The sequence below is a fragment of the Caretta caretta genome, chromosome 16 (assembly GCF_965140235.1).
Source record: "Caretta caretta isolate rCarCar2 chromosome 16, rCarCar1.hap1, whole genome shotgun sequence".
Taxonomy (NCBI): Eukaryota; Metazoa; Chordata; order Testudines; family Cheloniidae; genus Caretta; species Caretta caretta.
The window spans coordinates 16559940-16583074 of NC_134221.1; the positions used below are offsets into that span (position 1 = coordinate 16559940).

The window sequence follows — 23135 nt, forward strand, 5'->3', positions numbered from 1 at the left end:
TGGTAAATCCAGATAAGTTGTGAGAAACAATGCCTCATAACTGACAATGTTTCAGACCAGAAAAGATGGTCAATTCCTGAGACTTTTGTAGTCATAATGAGGGTTCAGCAACTTTCATGCTAATGCAGCAGTTTGGATTAGATCATAACATCCAAATTTGGATATTAGCAATCCTAACGGTCCCTATTTAATGCAACAGGAACAAAAAGTGCCAATGGAGTAAACTATTTCCCTGGACAACATCCCATTTAAAAAGAAGGTATTGTCTACACTGCCTACACTAGTTCCTACCAGTCAGTCAGCTAATTGTTACAAAGGGTAGAGCTGCCCAATCAGACAAGCTAAACTAGATTCATTATGCAGCAATTAGAATAGTTAAGAAAATTCTATTTGGTTGTAGATTAAAATGATAGGTCCTGGATGTGAGCTACTGGAACTCAAATTCTTCAGAGAGAAAATAAAGAGAGTGTTTTACTGGAATGGGTTTCAGGTGTAGCTAGTTTGCATAGTATTGTAGTTACTAAAGAGCTCCTTTACAGTTTATTCTCAACTCTGTTACTGACTCACTGGGTTACCTGGACAAGCCACTCATCTCAGTTTCATCACCTGTAAGAATGAGAAAAACTGATGCTTCGCAAAGGTGAGTAAAGTACTTGGCTACTTAAGGATGGCAGACACTGAATGCTAAACATTACTAAGGGAGGTTTACCTCAAGCAGCTTGCAAGTCACTCACCAAGTTTTGTAATATTGTCCTTACCTTTCTTCTGCTGCTTCAGCTGCTTCTGTTTTTTCATCGTCAAGTTTTTTCAATAGGCTATCCTTCTCCCATCGGCCATACAGATCTAAAATCTCCAGCTCAAATGCTTGTGTAATTCTTTTCTGGGCTTTGTATCTGCTCTCTACCGCTTGCAGCTGGCCTCTGAACATACGAAGAACACATTACTATCAATTTAAATTTCTCAAAGTATAACCCATCTGCCAATACATTTTTTGAACAACGTAATATATTTTATTGCACAAACTTCTATTGGTGAAAGAGACTAGCTTTCTTCTAAGCTTACACACGCTTCTTCAAGTCCTGAAGAAGAGCTCCGTGTGAGCTTGTCTCTTGCACCAATAGAAGTTGGTCCAATAAAACATACTACCTCACCCACCTTAGTTCTCTAATATCCTGGGACCTACAGCTACAACAACATGGCAAACAACTTTATCTATAATGTAAGTTAGTATTAGTTACTGAAGTTGAAATCCCAACCTTGCTTGGATTTTGACATCCTCCAGATATTTCTTTTGCTCCAGTAACAGGTGATCTTTCTTAGAAAGCTGAGACTCCAGTTCAACTATCCGCTTCTGGGAGGCATCAAGCCTCTGGCTTTGCTGTTGAACACAGAATTTTGCTTTCTCCAGTTCTTTCCGAAAAGCAGCCTGCATCATTTCCACTTCCTGAAAAAGAGGGGTATTCTGTGTTCCTGAGCAATATACCATTTAGTGTCACATAAGTAAAAAGGCTAACTTTCATCAGATATAGTAAAATATCTACAACAGTAGATCCATCCCATGCCCCTTTGCTTTGAAGAGTCTAAATCTGTTTTCTCAGGATTTCACTGGGGAAGAAAGGTTTTAAATAGAGCTTTAATAGGGACAGGATTCCTATATGGTTTGTAGTATTTATACGTGTGCATACAGTTACAGATAGCATAATTTCTATGCAAGATGAAACAAAGCAAGTGTCCAAAAAAAGAGATGCAGAATTGGAGAATTTGTGAATGTATCAGGGATACTAAATTACCATGAATATAGCTCCACATGACCAGAATTTATTAGCACATCAGTGTTCCTTACTTTCCAATAGGGGTAGTCTTGTAACAGATTAGAATGGATAATTTTCAATTTCTTTGAAATGTGGCCCTCAAAGTGCCAAAAGGGCACTTTTTTTGGCTTTACAGTTCACTTTTACTGGTTGCTGTCTCTCATGTAAAAGCAGGTACATTGTGCTGTAAATGTCGCTTGCCCTACTGGTACAAAAATGTTTCCCTGAGCAGGGGTAATAAAATCATATGGTCCTTAGAACTATTACAAAAAAAGAAGCAAGGAGCATGAGACGTATGTGTGGTTGCAGAGATAAGCACTTTTGGTGACAATTGTTGAAGTGACATGGCACTACTTCTGCATGCTGAGACCTACTGTATTAATACTAAGTGCATTCCCATGCAATATCTCAAGGAGCAGATTCTCTTTTTACCTTCACCTAGAAAATGATATGCGATATGGATTTCTGCTCTAGGGTGATACAAATGTAAGTTTCCAAGGTCACTGAACCTATTAAGGGTTGGCAATTTTCCAGGAAAAGCTAGTTTATGCCAGGACGCTGGTAAATACCAGGTTAAATCCAGTTTAAACTGAGAAAAATAATTGCATCCACATCCAGTGAGTTCAGCAAGCAGAGAACAAATCTTTTCAACCTTTGGATATACCCATTCAAAACTGAGGAATAAGCTCAGTCTATCTACTATATCAAAGTTGGTCTTTTGCTGCATGGCCAAATGGACTGGTAGTTTGCAATTCTCATGCTTCTGACTGCTCAATGCGTCAAGCCTACAACTCTGCATTACTGTCATTTTCCTATAATGTTTTCGACTTTTATTTATATAATACTGAAAACGGAAATGAGTCATGACATGAATAACTTCCTTGAGAAAATACCAAACCAAAATGCACAGTCATTCCAATGTTCGGTATAATAATTACATATATTAGTATTACGTCCACTGCACTTTTACTTTTTATTTGTGCAACTCTAAATTAATCTATGCATCTACTGCATTATGTAACAATCTGAATGTATAACTAAACCTAAGTGTAATGTGGTCTGCATCAATTAAACAATTTTTAAAATAGAAAATGCCTTAAACTGTGATGAACTAGTTTTTCCTGGTGCAGTAAAAACCATTATTTACCTAGTAAAAACTATGCCATCCAAGAAGCTATCTGAAGACAGACTGGATAGCCTGGCATGACTAACACAAAAGCTCTCACTGAAAGATAAATCACAGTAGTATATTCCTTCATTTGCTTTGAAACTGGATGCAAACATCTATGTCTGTTTGCTGATTTATAAAGAGTTTCCTTCTTCACTGAAAAGCCACTGCTGAACTTGATGATGATCCTAAGACAAATCTTTCCAGGAAAGCCTTGCTTGTGACCCACATACGGTACCTTTGTTGTGTCTGCATGCTTGTGCTGCAGCTGTTCCAAGTACAGCTCATTGACCTCCCCAAGAACCAGAAGTTGCCTATTCAAGAACTCCATCTGCTGCTGGACTGACTCGCTGTTGGAAAGCTTAAAAAAAAGTTTAAAAAAAAGAAGAGTCCGCAGTGAACAGTTTAATCTAAGTGTCACACCTGACCTGCACTACATCTGGGGGTTATTTTTTACTGAGAAGAAAAAGGAAAATCAAACCATGGTGCCTAGGGAAAGTAGCAGGCAATTATGACAATCAAGTGAATGGATGTTACTCAAAGTTGCTTCTGGTAAATTGTGACATTCCATGAGACAAATGCAGCATTTAGTTAGCTTAACCCCTCAGTTTGCTTCAAATAAGGTAACTGCTTCTCCATTTGTATGTGAAGTCCCTTTAACTTCTGACAGGAGCTCTTTAACATACAGAAAGCTTTAATCCAAGCACATTATTACTTCCTTCTGGGGAAATTCTTTGCCACTGCGCATGCGCAGAATTTATGTCCCTCACAGATTTCTTTACTTCCCCGCAGTAAAATGACTTTCTGATGGGGAAGCATAGGGAAGCCACAAGAGCAGTCATGAGACCCTCCCCAACAATATGTTTTGGGTGCCCAGGGCGGCCAACAGAGAGGTAAGTCACTGTGGGGCAGAGGGCAGGACTGGGGAAGACCTGATTGGTGACTCCTACCCTGTGCTAGGCTCAGCTGCTAGTCCTGGCTGGGCTGGGGAGGATGGGACTTCCTTTTCCCCTACATGGCATCCAGGGTCAGGTCAGACCCACCCCCAGATTTCTTCCCCAGTTGCAGGAAGCTCTGCAAAACTCCTCCTCCCACCTGCCGCTTCCTACTGCCATCGCTCCTCAGCTGCAGGGGGAAGAATCCCTGTACAGGGAGCTGCTCCTCCATCTGCCCAACCCAGGTGCATCCAGACCCCCTTGTACCCAGACCCTTCTGCCAAGTCTCACCCACCCGCACTCAGAATCTGGCTGCTGAGCCCCACGCCCCCTGAACCTGGACCACCCTGACAAGCCACCCACCACCAGATTCCCACCCCACCGATGCCCAACCAGCTGCATCTGGACCCCCACTCTCCCAGCATCTGGACCCCCACTGAGTCCCCCGCCCCCCCCAAACCCTCCCGCTAAGCCCAAACCACCTTCACCTGGACCCCCTGCAGAGTCCCATTACTGTTGCACCCAGAACCCTGCCCCCAACAAGCCCCTGTGCATCCAGATCTCCCCCGCAGCCAGATCCCACACCGAGTCACCCACACCCAGATTGCCCCACACAGAACCCTCTCAACCCATACTTGGATCTCCCCACATTTAAGCCCCTCCACACTTGCATCCTTCCTGCCCACACCTGGCATGGAGGGGCAGAGCCCTGGGGTGTTTCTGGGACAGGCTTGGTCCTTGCACTGTGTCAGGGTTGGGTGCGGCCTCACCACTGAGTCCATGTCCTGGCCGGGGGGGCGAAGAAGTGATCTCCCACCTCTGTGTAGCCAGTGGCCTGTGCTTCCCAGTGCCAAGCTGGAGCCTCCATATTTATTTGACAAATAAAATTTGCAGAATTTTTAAACACTGTGTGCAGAATTTTTATATTTTTGGCACAGAATGCCCTCAGGCATTGCTCAATCTGTGAAATTCCAAATGTGGGCCAGACCCAAAATGAGGAGCAAGATTTCAGAAGTATCAGGACAACGCACATTTAATTTCTTCAGCATAACATTTTTCATACTCTTTCTGTTCTCACTCATTTAAAATCAATACCATGGAACTCAGTGTGGTATGAGGAGCAGCTTACCCAAAGTGATAGAGGCCTTATGAGGAACGAAGAGAAATTTGAAATGGGTACTAACAAAAAAAGACATAACAGAAGGGCCACAAGGAGAATCTTACCTTCTGAGAAACTTGGCTGAGAAGCAACTCTGTGTGACACACCTTGTTGTTGGCTTTCTTTAATTCTACCCTCAAATCTGCAATCATATTCCTACAGTCCTTCAGCTTGGTCTGTTTAAATAAACAGCAAGAGGCTTAAGGTTCTGAAACTGTACCACAAATCTAGCAAAATACACATTTGGCAGGATGGCCAGCATTCCCCCCACCCAGCATAATCAGCAGTTACAGACTAAACACTAAAAATGATCATCATCTACGGACTAGTGAAAGGCATGCAATTTGCCATTTCAAAGCAAAATAAAACAAAGCCACAAAGAACAGAATCACATTAGTTAGATGAATTTTTAACTGCATGTTGTCTTATTTGGATTGAAGTGAGAGGTTTAATATACTTAAGAGCCAGATCATTGGGGGGTTATTTTTAAAGCTACGTTATCTGTTCACTATAGCTTTTCCATGCTATGTTTCATACCTGCAATTCCTGGCTCTGGTTGTAGAATTCTTCCCTGTCATGTTGCAGCTGTCGGATCTGGCTGTGAAGCTGAGCCACTATATTATCATGTTCTTCCTGAAACTGGTGGTACCTGGCCTGCTCTTTCTGCAGACTAAGCTTCAAGGACTGGATATCTTTCTCCTGTAGTTTCAGCTGATCTTTCTGTCCGGAACCATATACCAAAAGTCAGATGACCAAATTTGCTACTTCAACTAGTACATCAGAGACCACTGCCCTAAGTCAACCACCAAATAAAGGATCAAAACCAAAACCCACTAATAGCACAATCTTCAAACTTGGCTATGTTACAGCACTTTAGTATGTTCCTCATATAAAAAGGTTTTTTTTGTTGTTTTTTTAAAGAAATGGTTAAAGATGCCAGGCTGAACATACTGGAAACTGAAGTTACATCCATGAAATATGGTCAGCAGTTATGTATGTTCCTCCACATCACCCCATGCTCCAGTAGTGACCTAAAGGGACAGCCTCAGGGAAGAGAGGGTAGTTCCATTTCCAATAATTACTTAGTTCTTAGCCTCTTTGCTGTGACTGCAATAAAGATCCCAATTTACATGGCAGCTTTTATAACATGGACTTAAGAATTCAAACAAGATTAAAGTTATTTCAAATGGTTTCCACACAACTAAGTTTCCATCACTAATTAGGGCCAGATTCAGAGACTCTGAAAGGGAGAACACACTTGAAATACTTAGCTTTCTGCCAGCATTCTTCCTCCTCAAATGGAAAGTATGTACCTCTTCAGGAAACTTAACAAGGTTACTAGCCTAATGCTAAGACTGCCCAAATGTTAAGCAAGCATAACATTAACTGTTAAATCACAACGTCTTTCTAAGCTAAGTTTGGCAGTTATTTAAGCCACCTGGCTTCTTCATGTATGTGTTCAGTTCAAGGCCCTTTATGGTAAATTTCCAGTTTCAACTAATCATACTGCATCAAAATTATCCACAATCCATTCCACAAAAACTGGAGTGTTCAAAGGTTACTTTAAAAACAAGAAAAAACTTCAAAAATAAATACTTTAAAAGATTTTAAAGTTCTAGGATACTATAGTAGATGTTGTCTGGGGCAGGCATTCATAGATTTGGTAGTGATGTATTAGTAGCACTTCTTGGCATGCACAACTCTTAAATCCTTGCTCACCATGGCAGCATTATGTTCCTCCAGTGCTGTTGCTTTGATCACTTTCCGCAGGAGTCGCCGGTTCCGAAGGGCATGCTGTTGCCTTTTGAAGCGCTCATACAATAACTGGTTGTGTAGCAAAAGCAGCTGGTTACGCAGGGTGTGAATCTCATCTGAAGGGGGAGAACCTAGACAGAGTTAAATGACAGAGCAGAGGTTACTGCTAAATATATTTGATTCTATTACATACATTCAAACTTACATCCTCTTTCAGGCCCATTCTTCTTTTCCAGGGTTATTTTTTAACTTCAAAACTGAATGGAAAAAATTAGGAATTTAAATAAAGGTATCAATAGTTAGCACAAAACTTTACATGTTCAAAACTTTATACAGTCTTGAATCTTCATCATACCCACAGTTTACAGTACTAATTTATTATCTACACTTTACAGAAGGGGGTAAAGTTTTCTAGAGTGTTTAGATGGCTTAGATACTTTAGAAAGTGTGAGTGAGATTATGTCTACACTACAAAGTAAAAAACTGACGGCACCAGCTCAGAGCTTGGGTCAACTGACTTGTGCTTACAGGGCTCAGGCAGCCAGGCTAAAAATAATAGTACAGACATTCCCCCTCAGGCTGGAGCCTGAGCTCTAAGACCCTCCCCCCTTGACAAATTTCAAAGCCCAGGCTCTAGCCTGTCTATACTGCTATTTTTAACCCTACAGCCTGAGCCAACTGACCTGGGTTCTGAGACTGGGCTCTACATTTTTTTCTTTCTATGTAGACCTAGCCTAAGCTACCTACGTTCCACTGACTTCCAGTGCTACCGAAGACACTTTTGAAAGTTTTACCCACAGAATCTGAAAGAACTAATTTGCACAAAGTTACACAGCAAATCAGTGACAGAACCAGAATTAGAATTTAGGACCTTCCAATTTCTAAGCCTGTGGCTCATTCCTCCAACCTATACAGCCTTCATAATTATATTAAAAAAAATAATACAACAACTATTTGAAGCCTGAAACTGAAGTCTATTTTCTCTTACATTACATGTTTTTGTCTCTCATAAGCAGGTTGCTCATGAGTGCTGTGCTTGTGGCTTACATTATTATTTCTGGGAAAGAGTAATGAGAAATTGTAGGACATGGCTTTTACTGCACCATCTAAAAGTGGTAAGATTGAGATTAGCCTCAAGCCATCTAAAAATGTCAGTTTTAAATATTTCAAGAGATGATGTCTTCCAAAAAGCCACGGGAAAGATTTTAAGACAGGCCAATTTCACACTCCTTTGTTATTTCACCATCCTACCTTAGTAAGACAGATTTATCTAAAAGCATTCCTAAGCACAGGCAACACTGAAAAGTTTTCTAACACTGTACAAAGTAGATTTTTGATTGACAAAACTGTGCTTAAGTCAGCTATGACTTAAGTGGAGCTTCCAGATGGCTCAGGTGAAGAAAGACAAGGGACATATTTGAATTAAGGGAACCAGACCAATGTGTCCAAAAACAACTTCTGTTCTAAAACCCCTCTGCCTCATAGTTATATTGATTTTTCAACTGGCTCATTTTTTTAAATCTCCCCAGAGGAGTAAATATTACCATCATGGAAGTCAAAAGGAAGCCTAAGGTGACAAAACTGTGAGATATATGTTAAAATGGTGAGGAAAGATTTCAGTTTTAGGCTCTCTGAGTTATGATCAGCTGGGGGTGGAGCGGGGGGAATATTTAAGTAGGTCTTTAAACCAGGTGGAATTCAGCTTTAAAACTGAAGGGCCATTCACCTGAGTAGAATTTGTTTCTGCATAGGTGGCCATAAAAACAAACCCATAAAGAGAACGAGCGTCCCTTTGAAGAAGGCCTGTACATGCAATTGCAGATTTGATAATGGGCATGAGTACCACTCCAATCTAATGGGGAAAAAAGCACATAGCAATATTTTTGGTTCTGCAGGAAAGGCAATTATCACTTTCCAAAGAAAAAGAAACTTGTAATGTTGAAACACAAAGGTGCACCGTCTGCTGAGCAGATAAACTATATCTTAATGACGCAAAAAGAAATGGAGTACTTGTGGCACCTTAGAGACTAACCAATTTATTTGAGCATGAGCTTTCGTGAGCTACAGCTCACTTCATCCGATGCTCACTTCATTGGATGCTCACAAAATGAAATGTGTCATCGGTGCCACAAGTACTCCTTTTCTTTTTGCGAATACAGACTAACACGGCTGCTGCTCTGACACTGATCTTAATGACGGTCATCATGGAACTGCAGCAGTTGAAAAGAAAGAAGCCAAATACGCAGTCCACCATTTAAGTAAACCAAGTAGAAGAAGACACAAAGAAATGTATTTTTACTGATTACGGACTACACTTATGGTCCTAAACCAAGAAAAACTTGTTTACCTCCAAAGTGAGTCCAGTCAGCAGATTTGCTTGGCAGAGGCAATCTGAAAATAAAAACACAGTATTAACAGTTTATAGTTACAGACCAGTAAGTCTGATGTCAGTACTGGGCAAATTAGTTGAAACAATAGTAAAGAATAAAATTGTCAGACACACAGAAGAACATAAATTGTTGCACAAAAGTCAACATGGTTTCTGTAAATGGAGATCATGTCTTACTAATCTATTAGAGTTCTTTGAGGGGGTCAACAAACATGTGGACAGGGCAATCCAGTGGACACAGCGTACTTAGATTTCCAGAAAGCCTTTGACAAGGTCCCTCACCAAAGGCTCTTATGTAAATTAAGTTGTCATGGGATAAGAGGGAAGATCCTTTCATGGACTGAGAGCTGGTTAAAGGACAGGGAATAAATGGTAAATTTCCAGGGTAGGAATAAATGGTAAATTTTCAGACTGGAGAGGGGTAACTAATGGTGTTCCCTAAGGGTCAGACCTAGGACCAACCCTATTCAATGTATTCATAATGATCTGGAGAAAGGGGTAAACAGTGAGGTGGCAAAGTTTGCAGATGATACTAAACTGCTCAAGATAGTTAAGGCCAAAGCCGACTGTGAAGAACTTCAAAAAGATCTTACAAAACTAAGTGATTGGGCAACAAAATGGGAAATGAAATTTAACGTGGATAATTGTAAAGTAATTCACATTGGAAAAAATAACCCCAACTATATATACAATATGATAGGGACTAATTTAGCTACAGCTAATCAGGAGAAAGTTCTTGGAGTCATTGTGGATAGTTCTCTGAAGACGTCCATGCAGTGGCAGTCAAAAAAGCAAACGGGATGTTAGGAATCATTAAAAAACGGATAGAGAATAAGATGGAGAACATCTTATTGCCCTTATATAAATCCATGCTACGCCCACATCTTGAATACTGCATACAGATGTGGTCCCCTCATCTCAAAGAAGATATACTGGCATTAGAAAAGGTTCAGAAAAGGGCAACTAAAATGATTAGGGGTTTGGAACGGGTCCTGTCATAAATATAAAGGGAAGGGTAAACACTTTTTAAATCCCTCCTGGCCAGAAGAAAACCCTTTCACCTGTAAAGGGTTAAGAAGCTAGGATAACCTCGCTGGCACCAGACGAAAATGACCAATGAGGAGACAAGATACTTTCAAAAGCTGGGGGGAGGGATAAACAAAGCCTCTCTCTCTCTCTGTGTGTGTGATGCTTTTGCCGGGGACAGAATAGGAATGGAGTCTTAGAACTTACTACGTACTCTAGCTAGATATGCGTTAGATTCTGATTTCTTTAAGTGGCTGAGAAAAATAAGCTGTGCTGAATGGAATGTATATTCCTGTTTTTGTGTCTTTTTGTAACTTAAGGTTTTGCCTAGAGGGATTCTCTATGTTTTGAATCTAATTACCCTGTAAGGTATTTACCATCCTGATTTTACAGAGGTGATTCTTTTTTACTTTTTCTTCTATTAAAATTCTTTTTTTAAGAAACTGAATGCTTTTTCATTCTTCTTAAGATCCAAGGGTTTGGGTCTGTGGTCACCTATGCAAATTGGTGAGGATTTTTATCAAACCTTCCCCAGGAAGGGGGGTGCAAGGTTTTGGGAGGATTTGGGGGGGGGGGAGGGGAGACGTTTCCAAACGGACTCTTTCTTAATAATAATACCGGTTAGACGTTTGGTGGTGGCAGCGAAAGTCCAAGGGCAAAAGGTAAAATAGTTTGTACCTTGGGGAAGTTTTAACCTAAGCTGGTAAAAGTAAGCTTAGGAGGTTTTCATGCAGGTTCCTACATCTGTACCCTAGAGTTCAGAGTGGGGAAGGAACCTTGACAGGTCCCATATGAGGAGAGATTAAAGAGGCAAGGACTTTTCAGCTTGGAAAAGAGGAGACTAAGGGGGGGATATGATAGAGGTCTATAAAGTCATGAGTGCTGTGGAGAAACTGAATAAGGAAAAGTTATTTACTTGTTCCCATAATATAAGAACATGGGGCCACCAAATGAAATTAATAGGCAGCAGGTTGCAACCAAATAAAAGGACGTTCTTCTTCACTAGCGCACAGTCAACCTGTGGAACTCCTTGCCTGAGGAGGTTGTGAAGGCTAGGACTATAACAGGGTTTAAAAGAGGACGGGATAAATTCATGGAGATTAAGTCCATTAATGGCTAACAGCCAGGATGGGTAAGGAATGGTGTCCCTAGCCTCTGTTTGTCAGAGGGTGGAGTTGGATGGCAGGACAGAGATCACTTGATCATTACCTGTGTGGAAGTGTGAAAGGGAAAAGAAGATTTGTGTGCAGTTATTTTAGTTTGGTTAAGAGACAGAGCAAGAAATAGGCCAACCTCAACCCTAGTAACGCAAGATTTGTAGAAGTGGGGTTTGTGTGAAGCGGATGGGAAAACTACAAGGGACCTTGCTTTAAGATAAGAATGGAAAGCAGACTATAGCAGAAATTGTTGAGAAAAATAAGATATCAGGAAGGAATATGTATAAACAAAATGCAGCTGTTGATTATTATTGTATGTAACAAAAGGTATAAATGCTTGACATAATTGTTTTTCTTTTGAGAGACCGGCCGAGGAAGGGGGAATCCCTGTCTGTGTGTACTCTCTCCCGCCTTGCAACTGCTAGAGAATAAAGACTGTCTCTGACTTGCTGCAACCAACCTAAGAGCGAAGACTCTGTTTTCTTCCACACCTGTTAGGCTCACTCCCTCTGGGGCACTTGGCATTGGCCACTGTCGGGAGACAGGATACTGGGCTGGATGGACCTTTGGTCTGACCCGGTATGGCCATTCTTATGTTCTATATACGCTGTAAGTGAACACTTTACAAGGCAGATTGAAATACAGCCCCTGTCCCTAAGGCTTTGCAATCTAACAAATGAAACATCCTACTCGAGAATAATTCAGGTAAGAGGGTGTAAAGATCACTGCAAGAAGTGGGCTTTAAGGCAGAATTTGAAAGACAGAAAGGATGCTTGGTAGACAGAATGGGAGAGACTGTCCCAAGTGTAAAAAGCAGCTTGAGAAAGGGGAGAAGCAGGAAGTAGGATAAGGAGATGAAGGGAGTGCATAATAGGAAATGAAAACAGACATGGATGCATCCATATATGAATCTCCCTTCTTACACCTTGGCCCAAACAAGTTTTTCCAGTTCCTGACTTTCACACTAGGGGGAAGGAATTGCTATGCTTCTCCTGGGCGCTAGACTTCACCCCATTACTGGACACATAACTCTGCCCTCATGAACAACTTTATCTAAGGGCATGACTACACTACAGACTTTAAATTGACATATGTCCACATTACCCTCCTTCTGTCAGTGGTGCACATCCTCCCTAGGAGTGGTTCCACTAACTGAAGAGGGGTGTTGTGTGTGAGTGCGAGTGTGACAGAGAGAGAGAGAGAGAGAGAGAGCGCGAGCACGCACGCGCGGGGGCTGAGAGCCAGGACTCTCAGCTCCACGCAGCTCCCCACCAGGAGCAGGGGGACCAGCCGCCCCCTAGAGTTCTTGGCTCTCCGCTGGGAGTGGGAGCAGCCGCTCGACCTTCTCAGCTCCCTAAGTGGGGAGCCAGGCACTGGCGGCATGGAGCCCTGAAATTGACAAGACAGCCAATAGCAGTGTCTACACAAAAATTGCGTTGCCCTACCTACCCCGACAAAAAACCTCCACGAGAGGCGTAGGGTCAGTGTAGAAGGGCACTTTTATATTGGCAGGAGAAGGCTGCAGTGTGTACACTGATATTATTAGGCCGACATAACCTGACTTATCTCAACCTAACTGTGTCTCAGACAAGCATCTAAGCCACATTAGAGAGAGGCAGCCAATGGTCCTCCACTTCCTCACCATCAGGTTTAGCAACACAACTGAGCTCCATCAGCAAAGGCAGCAAGAGTCCTTAGGTTATTCACAGACTGCTAGACTTTAAGGTCAGAAGGAACCATCGTGATCATCTAGTCTGACCTCCTGCACATGGCAGGCCACAGAACCTCACCCACCCACTCCTGAAATAGACCCAGAACCTCAAATCATGGTTTAAAGACTTTACCTTCAAGAGAATTTACCATTTACACTAGTTTAAACCTGCAAGTGCCTTATGCCCCATGCTGCAGGGGAAGGAGAAAACCCCCAGGGTCTCTGCCGATCTGACCCAGAGAGAAATTCCTCCCAATTCCAAATATGGCAGTCAGTTAGACCCTGAGCATGTGGGCAAGACTCGACAGGCAGATACCTGGGAAAGAATTCTCTGTAGTAACTCGGAGCTCTCCCCATCTAGTGTCCTGTCTCCAGCAGTTGGGTTTTTTTTGCTACTGATGATAGCCAATGGGCCACATGCCATTGTAGGTAATCTCCTCATATCATCCCCTCCATAAATTTATCAAGCTCAGTCTTGAAGCCAGGTAGGTTTTTTGCCCAGCAGTGCTCCACTTGGAAGGCTGTTCCAAAACTTCACTCCTCTGAGGATTAGAAACCTTTGCCTAATTTTGAGCCAAAACTTGTTGGTGGCCAGGTTATAGCCATTTGTTTTTGTGTCCACATTCAAGCTTAACTTAAATAACTCCTCTCCCTTCCTGGTATTTATTACTCTGATGTATTTATAGAAAGCAATCATATCTCCCCTCAGCCATCTTTTGGTTAGGCTAAACAAGCCAAGCTCTTTGGGTCTCCTTTTATAAGGTAGGTTTTCCATTCCTCAGATCATCCTAATAACCTTTCTCTGCATCTGTTCCAATTTGAATTTATCTTTCTTAAACATGGGACACTAGAACTGCACACAATATTCCAGATGTGATCTGACCAGTGCCTGGTATAATGGTACTAACACTTCCCTGTCTCTACTAGAAATACCTCACCTGATGCATCCTAGGACTGCATTAGCCTTTTTCACAATTGCATCACACTGACAGTTCATAGTCATCCTGTGATCAATACACCCAGGTCTTTCTCTTCCTCGGTCACTTTGACCTGGTAAGTCCCCAGCTTATAGCAAAAATTCTTGTGGTTGGTCCCTAAATGCATGACCTTGCATTTTGCTCTACTAAATTTCATCCAATTTCTATTACTCCAGTTTACAAAGTAATCCATATCTTCTTGTATGATATGGATATATTTATGATATAATATATATATTATATTTATATAATATATATATATATATATATATTATATAATATATATATATATATATTTATGATATAATTATCCCAATTACCATTCACCTCTATGTCCTTAACTACTTTCTCTTTCAAAATTTGTTCCAAGACCTTGCATACAATTGAGGTCAAACTAACAGGCTTGTAGTTTGCTGGGTCACTTTTTCCCCTTTATTAAAAATAGGAACTATATTAGCAATTCTCCAGTCAGAGTATGACCCTTGAGTTTACAGATTCATTAAAAATCCTTGTTATTGAGCTCGCAATTTCATGTGACAGTTCCTTTAATATTCTAGGATGGAGATTATCTGGGCTGCCTGATTTAGTCCCATCAAGCTGTTTGAGTTTGACTTCCACCTCAGATGTGGTAATTTCTACCTTCATAAAGACGTTTTACTTATACAGATAAATGTTAAGCTACCTTTCTGGCTATAAAGTTCACGTTCAAGAACTCATGCATGTCCAGCTAGGAACCTCTGAAGAGGTGACTTAACATGAAGCAATTCTGCACTTTCAATATAAGGACTACAGAGCCATGTCTGCAGAGCTTCTTGGTTTCCAAACAAAGCAGCCTTTTAGGCACAGCTATTGATATATGAACTGACAAGGAAAGGAATAATGAAATGGTAACCAAGTGTTTGCAGAGCAAGGTCTGTAGACACTTACTTGTTGAGCTCCTTGGTATGTGCATCTGCTCCTTGCTGTATCAGTCTATCCAGTACTTCCATTGGAGAGGTGGAGGATGTGCAGTCTTCTTCCTGGTTTCCCTTGACTTTCTTTCTCAGTTCCTCAGTCTTCTTGCTAACAAAGAGGTAGGCAGTCTTTGGTAATGCAACCTCAAAAAGGTGCTCATATGAGGGACGCTGCCCGCTCCCAAACCCCATTCTTCTCTGTGCTGATACTTTGCAAGGGCTGGGAGTGAGGATACTGGTCTCCATAGAGGATTGGCCTACCCTGATACCAGCAGGGCCTTCATGAGAGGCTCCACAGGGTCTGTCAATGGGAGTAAATGCTTGTTTTGGTGTGTCTCGTGCACCCTCAGGCCCAGATTTGTCTAGAGACGAGGCTAATGGTTCAGAGTTCAGACTGTGTCCTTGAACACTGGAGACTACTGAATGGGGCTTCCTTTGAGAGGCTGGTAGACTCTCACTTGTGCGGTAAAAAGGAGAGTCAAATCCTCCTCTAGGCACCACGGGCTCAGCATCTGCTGTAGTGATCTCAGAAATCTCTTTTGATATTGCATCTGAGGAAAAAAAAGGAAAGGCAGTTAATAGGCAAAAAAGCTTTAAAAAAAATAAGTTTGGTGCTGTGTTAAGACAATCCACCTTTCACCCCCTATAGAACGCCCCCAAACCAACTCTGTGAACATTTAGACATCAGTTTACCTGGCACACACTCAGGCTTGCTCTTTGTAACCTGGGATACAAATCCTGTACACTTTCTTAATGTAAAATTAGAACAGGGTCCAATATCAAAACTGAGGGATGCAAATTAACTCATGGCTTTATGTCAGAGAGATGAATTTTTCGAAGTGTAATTTGAGTTCTTAAAACTTTGGGAAGATTTTTCAAATTGAAATAGACCAGACAAAGTATTTCGGAATATACACAATAGGATTTAAATTATTTACCACAATTAAGATAATACAAATAAGAGTAAGTTTTATTAAATTGGAAAAACTAGCTTGTGGGTAAAAAGCTAGAAATAAAGCAAATAAAATAAACCAGCCTTTCTATACAGGGTGAATAAAAACACCAACTAAGAAACATTTATGCTGATAATAGCTTATCTTAATTAATTAGCCTCTTACAGTTTGTATGGCAACTTCCACCTTCTCTGTACGTACGTATATATATCTTCTTACTATATGTTCCATTCTATACAGCCGATGAAGTGAGCTGTAGCCCACGAAAGCTTATGCTCTAATAAATTTGTTAGTCTCTAAGGTGTCACAAATACTCCTGTTCTTTTTTCGGATACAGACTAACATGGCTGCTACTCTGAAACCTGTCATTTAAAAATTGATTTATTTAAATCAGAAGTTTTTAAAATTTCATTAAATACTTAAAATTTAATTTAAAATTGACAACTTCTTTTAAGGCCTAAACTTATTACAAATTACAATCATTTTAATCAAATACAAAAAATATTCAGCAGTTCATATTTGCTGCTAAGTTTTAGGAAGAAGTCAAACCACTGAATAATAGTGAAAGTCACTGGATAAACACTTGGAACCAGAGTTTGTGAAAGTGCTAAACCAGCTTTTGACAGCAGTAGCCTCTTTTGCAGGTGTAGAGAGAATCTTTTCTTCATTTCAGTTTTTCAGCTTCCAATCAATTTCTTAACACTGAAATGAACTAGTTGAATAAAGCAGGAAAGCTTGTTTTCCTCTTCCAATCTATGAATAAAAACTAGGTATGAAAAAACGAGATCTATTCATTCTAAAATCTTGAAAGACACTGACCAGAAATCATCAGTTCAATTCATTAACTAGAGATAATACTTCATTTAATAAAACCGTTAGTTTTAAATGCAAAGCATGTTTTGATAAGTTTTTTTTAAAATGTATCCAGCACATTTACGGTAGTTTTATTGAATAAAAAAAAAGTTATTTTTGTGCATTTTAACTGAATTTGAATTTCTATCCAAATAGCACTTTACACAAATCAAAAATAAAAAAAATAAGTTCAGTAAATAGACAATGGTGAACGATGCATTTCTCAACAATAAAAAATGTGAAAATTAAGAAACCAAATAGAGGTAAGTTAAGCTATTGTGACAGGGTCGGGCCAGATGGCTATAGGAGAGTAACAGAAGGCAGATACATTAGCCCCAGGCTAAGTAGGTCCCTTTTCCCTGGGTCAGGAACCTTCTGGAGATCATTAAGACAGGCTGATTAAAACACCTGCAGCCAATCAAGAAGCTGCTAGAATCAATTAAGGCAGGCTAATCAGGGCACCTGGCTTTTAAAAAGGAGCTCACTTCAGTTTGTGGTGTGCATGTGAGGAGCTGGGAGCAAGAGGCACTAGGAGCTGGGAGTGAGAACGCGGACTGTTGGAGGACTGAGGTGTACAAGCATTATCGGACACCAGGAGGAAGGTCCTATGGTGAGGATAAAGAAGGTGTTGGGAGGAGGCCATGGGGAAGTAGCCCAGGGAGTTGTAGCTGTCGCACAGCTGTTCCAGGAGGCACTTGTGACAGCTACATTCCACAGGGCCCTGGGCTGGAACCCGGAGTAGAGGGCGGGCCCGGGTTCCCCCCAAATCCTCCCAACTCCTGGTCAGACACAGGAGGAGTCTACCTGGACTGTGGGTTCAGAAAAAAGGCCAAGCTGAGGGCTGCCATGAAGCTCCAAGGCGAGCAAATCCGCCAATAAGTGCAAGACCCACCAAGGTAGAGCAGGAACTTTGTCACACTATATAATTGCTTAAATATAGGTATATAGATATATTGTATCCTCCTGGTTTTCAAAAAGCACCACTAAAGTCTGTGTAAAAAGACTATATTTAGTTGCAAATCAACATGTTTTAATGGTTGCCAACCAATGAGAATCAACCTTTCATTAGGAAAGTAATTAAAAATATAAAGAATTATATATATCAATGTTCTCTGCTTGTTGAATTAAATCATGATCAAAACTGGTGATGTAAATCAATGCACTTTGTTTCTAGAGTTTTGGGTTTTTTTTATTTAATTCGAGTCCTTGTCAATTGAAGTTCCAAAGAAGAGTGATAAATTTGTAAATATATTGTTTAGTTTATCCATAGGAAAAAACGCCTCTGAATTAAAGAGTCACATACATCTGTAAGAAAAAGGGAGACTAACTATACTAAACATGGAAAAAGTGTTATATCGTCCCTTATAGTGCTAATATGAAGAAAATATTGAAGGACACCCTATCAACACAATGTGTGTTAAGACACTACTATGAAACTGACTACTGTCTCACTCAAATACTCAAAATAGGGTTTTAAGTGGTACATAAACCTTGCAATAGGCCTCTGCATAAGGGTGAATTTTCCACATAGCAAGTAGGGGGTCTATTTTTATACAAAAATCAAATATTTGCTTATCCTCCTATAAGTTTGTTTTTAGAAATTTTGACAGAGAGGAAATTGATTTTTCCTTTTCTGCTAACTACTTCCTAATATAGAGTTTGGATTTTTCACTTGTGGGGAAAGAAGGCTGTTGTGAATACTGGAAATAAGTACAGACTTTAGGATGGAATAATTTTTCAAAGGAATAGTTAAGGGTATTGCAACCATTTTTTTTTTTTTAAATAATGGCTATCCCTGTTTATGTATCTAGAAAATACAGATATTATGCTGTTTTACAGAATATCCGAAAACTAACAGAACAGGGATGGAAAAAAGGAAAGTTAACCTGTAGATATTAAAAACTCTATAAAATTTTGGAAAAAAAATCTTAAGGGAGAGTGAAAAGAGATACTATAAGTGCCTGATCTAAAATCCACTGAAGTCAATGGAATCATTCTATTGACTTCAATAGACTTTGGCTCAGGCCCCAAATAAAGTCACTAGAAGAAAGTCTAGAGCCGTGCCATCTAGCCTGGCATGCTAATTAAGGAACATTATAAAGTTTTATTTCAAAATTATCTTGACCAGAATATTTTATAAAGGGACTATGTAATCATCATGTATGTCAGGGATGGGTGCACAGAAGTAATTCATTCTTACAAAATGTAAATGATAATGTCCTAAAATTAAGATAGTTTGATCCTTGATTTTAAAATAAATAGATTTTCCACTTGCCTATAAATAGTAATTTTTTTTTTAAACCAATGCAAAAAAAGAGTCCACAGAGTTAACTAGGGACTTACTGATTGTCTCAAAGTCAGAAATTCTTCCCAGATTAAAAAGAGGAAATACAGCCTTAACACTAGTCATGTAAAGAAGGGTTTACTATTATTTATGTATTACACTTACTTCTGAAATAATCCGATTTTTACATTGATACATATGTAAACGATAAGGAGCGCTAAGAGGACTGTTGCATAAAAGGAGGAGGTTTCAAAAATAGAACATTTAAATGGACCAGGAAGACAAAGCCAATAGGGGGGGTTACAACAATTAAGCAGGGCAGTGTGGCTCAGTATACCTTGACAGGAACAACTTCTTTTAGAAATTAAGGATATTTCCTTCTCATCAGAAATATGTGCAGAGTTGCTGCATATTGAACATGAAGTCTCTTGATTTACATGGGAAGAGTTGATAAGAAGCAAGGTGAAATTAACTAACTATACATTTATGCCACTTTTGGAATACTTATCAAGAAGCAGCTGGTATCCCCGATCGGTTCCCTGAATCCACACATTTTCTTCTGGCTGCAGTAATAACTAATACTCATTTATATCTGGCTTGATAAAATTAGAAAGTCTGCATCGTCAAACTCAGTACCATACTAGCTCGAGGTCTAAATGCATATAAAACCTACATAAGAATACCAACAGACATTACCTTCTTCTCTGTCCTTCTCAACACTATCTTCATCAGAGGCCAGGCAACCTAAAAATTCTGGAAGATCACTTAAATTTACAGAACTTTTACTGCCAGGCACTTCTGAAGAAAAAAAAACAAAAATTAATTGTACAGGTGCTATATGTCATCATAAGACTTAACAATATGATATCTTCCACTTCTGCTGAAATAATCTTCAAACAACATTCTCCATCCCTCTAGATCCTCCCCAAAACAGGAGCGTACCCCATTTCTGCTCCACCCGCAAATCAAAGAGTCCTGAAGTGTTAGGTCACTGGTCCCTCCAGAGACAGCCAATGTGATATTGAAATGACAAGAAGTGTTACTGCAGAGTGAGATGAGGTAGTCTCCTCCACAGAAGAGAAGTACGTTGTCTGCAGTTCTCCTACCCATGAAAAGGAAGGACAAAGCTTACGTCTCAAATATGTTTGCACTGCTAGATTTCCAGGCCAGATCTAAACTCCCTTTAAAACACTCATCTTGCTCCAATAAACAGTACTTACCTACAAAAAAAGCTTAACCGAATGAATGCAGTACAAACTAAACCATGTGTGACTGAATAACAGATCAAAAGTCTGAGACAGATGATAGAGAGGCACATACTAAGCAATGCAGGGACAGAAACCTTAGGTTCGCAGCTCAGTCACAAGCTGTGAATCCAATGGAAAGTCTAGCACAAATGCCAAATACCAGAAAGTTCAGATACCAGTGTTGCAAGACAACTCCACTGTGGAAAGCTAGTTTTAAATTCCAGCATCTTCTCCACCCTGAAAACATTTCTACAGCAATTCTTTAACATCCTAAGTGTGGTGCCATCGAAGTCCTTTCCCACCCCTTCCAGAGATGTGTGGCTGTGGGATAGAGGGAAGAGGAAATGGCAAATACAGATTCCATTTCCAGTAAGATACACTTTTCTCTCAAACATTCTCTATAGATTTTACTACTCCACAAGTAACTAGAAAGGGTTCTCTCAAATGCAGTGATATAGTAACACTGCAGGAGCATGAAAAAATACCAAGTTCTGCTTCCAGAAGCATTTGAGGGGAAAGAGTCTATACTGAACTGCTGACGCAGTGAAGGAACACACCTGGGCAGTCTTATAGATGCATAACACTGCAAGTCCTTTTGAAGTTGAGGAATCTAAACATAAGAGAGCTTCCAAAGATCATCCTCAAAGCTTGAACTTCTCCTTTTTAATCTTTTGCAACCTTCACTTTAGTTCTGTGTTCCAAACATTAAATATTTAAATTGTGGAACACTGGGGTGGGGATGAGGGGCAGCTAAGAAGGCAGTCCATGCAAAGTATTTCTGGAGGTGAATAGTTAACAGAAAACAAAAAGTTTTTATCATGTGAAGTTAAGCTGAATCGTAGTACTAGAGTGGGATTCTGGAACCACTATGGAATGGATGGGGAAAAAAATGGAGAAAGGGCAAGGGAGAAGTCTTTCGTAACTGGAAACATTTATCCACAAATGAGATCACTGCTTTGGGGTAAGACTATTGAGAGCTGGGAGAAGAGGATGTAGTTTACCCAATGCTTTCTCGCTGTTTATGACATTTTGCTGTCGGGACAGCGAAGGCCTCCCGGGATCCGGTTTGTCCTCCTGGAAGAAAATAAGGATTCTTTGCAACAGACATCTATCATAAAGCAGCCACTAGTACATGTTCAGTGAGAGGGAATTTTTCCAGACAGATGACTTTAAGTGGTAAATTGATAAAGGACTTCGGAGACACGCTAACCTAAATATAAATTGCCTGAAGTTACAGGCAATTTGTTAGTTTGTGTTAAGGCCCAAACTATGTTTTCATAATTAAATACTTTTGATTTACACACAGACAACCATGAGTGAAAAACAGGTTCTCATGAAAAGTTAACCCAAAGACTGAAGCCAGCTTTGCCTGCAAGTTACATTTTGTCTTTACCTTCTTGAGAGGTGTGGCAGCAGCTGGAGGGAGTGAAACGTGCACAAAGTCATCTGAAATGCAGGGTGGAGGAGGGGAGGTGGCTGGTGTTCCTAGTGGGGTTCCTTTTCCACCTGCTCAAAAGGCAAAGAAAAGGTTAATCACCATTAAAACTCCATATCCTTCTTATTTGAGTTAATTTCACATTCATAAAGTTCAAGTAATACACACTTCAAATGATTTGCCATTCAAACCTCACAATTTTCAGTTTCATATGGGACATCCAGTTTTCAAACTTTGGTACTTAACTCGGGGTACCCAGTTCTCTGAATCAGTGTTCATAGTAGAACTTAGCTGTGTAAATGAGGACTTGGATGTCTAAATGCTGATTTGGAGAACTCAAATGCAGAATTGGCAGTTCCCATTTAAGACGGCCATTCAAAAAATTGTATGCTCCATTCAAGTGTAGAGTAATGATATAGCTAAAGACATCAAAACTTACGAACAGCAAACTACGTAAGAGAATTTTTAGGGGAAAAGCAGTTTAAAGAAGTTCCAAATACACTTAGATTCACCTTTAAAGAGCCTGTATGCAACCCTAAGTATCTACACAGATATTTTTAACAAAGTATCACTTCTAGACCAAGTTAAAAAACCCATTAAAATACTAACTCTGAAATGCAGTACATACCAGGTGTGCTAAAATATCTGCTATAAGGCTGTGATGAAGTTTGTGAGGACTCTGACGAGACAATTCCTGGAGAGGTTGGTGGAGTGGTCATACCACAAACTGCAGAGGGGCTCCAGATGGTAACCTGACTCACAATATAAGCAAATCAATTAGGCATATGTAATAAAAACCTAAATGAAATACACACATTCTGGCCAATGCCAAATGTCAAAAACAAAAAGGTATAAATGAGGATTACATTTAATTCTTTACTATATTAGGTACAGAAGTTATACTAGGGAAGCTGCAATGCTTGCTCAACTGAAAGAAAATGCACTTATTTCTAAAATATCCAAATCCAATGAAAAAGCCAATTTAAGAACTGAAGAGTGAACATCTTTGTAATAAGAAGCTGGTATGCCATGGTTAGGTGCATTACCTGCTGTGGCTCAGTTGACAGCCGCGAAGACTGTGGGCTCAGAATCGGAGGTAGCTGCCCTTGCATTTGTAATAGGGTTAGCCTAGGAGTGGAATAAGGGGTAGAAGTGGAAGTCCCTGGAGTTTAAAAAAAAAAAAAAAAGAAAAGAAAAGGAACATTCATGTTAGTTTATCAAATCTGATTTAGATCTTGATGGTCCTTCTTGCAGATATTTAACAGTTTTTATTTAAAAAAAATCAAATCCACTCATCCGTTCCTATACACAATCTGGCTATTG

At 40.1% G+C, this 23135-nt stretch overlaps 1 protein-coding gene across 2 annotated transcripts in view; it reads right to left on the reverse strand.

Annotated features, from left to right (window-relative positions):
• TSC1 (TSC complex subunit 1) overlaps nucleotides 1-23135 on the reverse strand; it is a 57776-nt gene that overhangs the window by 4143 nt on the left and 30498 nt on the right. The window contains exons 10-22 of one of the 2 annotated variants that reach the window (XM_048823057.2): nucleotides 22859-22974; nucleotides 22441-22564; nucleotides 21771-21883; nucleotides 21379-21451; nucleotides 19827-19928; nucleotides 15016-15592; nucleotides 9176-9219; nucleotides 6793-6959; nucleotides 5611-5793; nucleotides 5139-5249; nucleotides 3218-3340; nucleotides 1257-1444; nucleotides 759-920 (exon numbers count right to left, since the gene is read on the reverse strand). In XM_048823057.2, the coding sequence (XP_048679014.1) occupies nucleotides 759-920; nucleotides 1257-1444; nucleotides 3218-3340; nucleotides 5139-5249; nucleotides 5611-5793; nucleotides 6793-6959; nucleotides 9176-9219; nucleotides 15016-15592; nucleotides 19827-19928; nucleotides 21379-21451; nucleotides 21771-21883; nucleotides 22441-22564; nucleotides 22859-22974 (2083 nt within the window). The remainder of the gene's footprint in view (nucleotides 1-758; nucleotides 921-1256; nucleotides 1445-3217; nucleotides 3341-5138; nucleotides 5250-5610; nucleotides 5794-6792; nucleotides 6960-9175; nucleotides 9220-15015; nucleotides 15593-19826; nucleotides 19929-21378; nucleotides 21452-21770; nucleotides 21884-22440; nucleotides 22565-22858; nucleotides 22975-23135) is intronic. The other variant, XM_075120575.1, reaches the window with a different exon arrangement.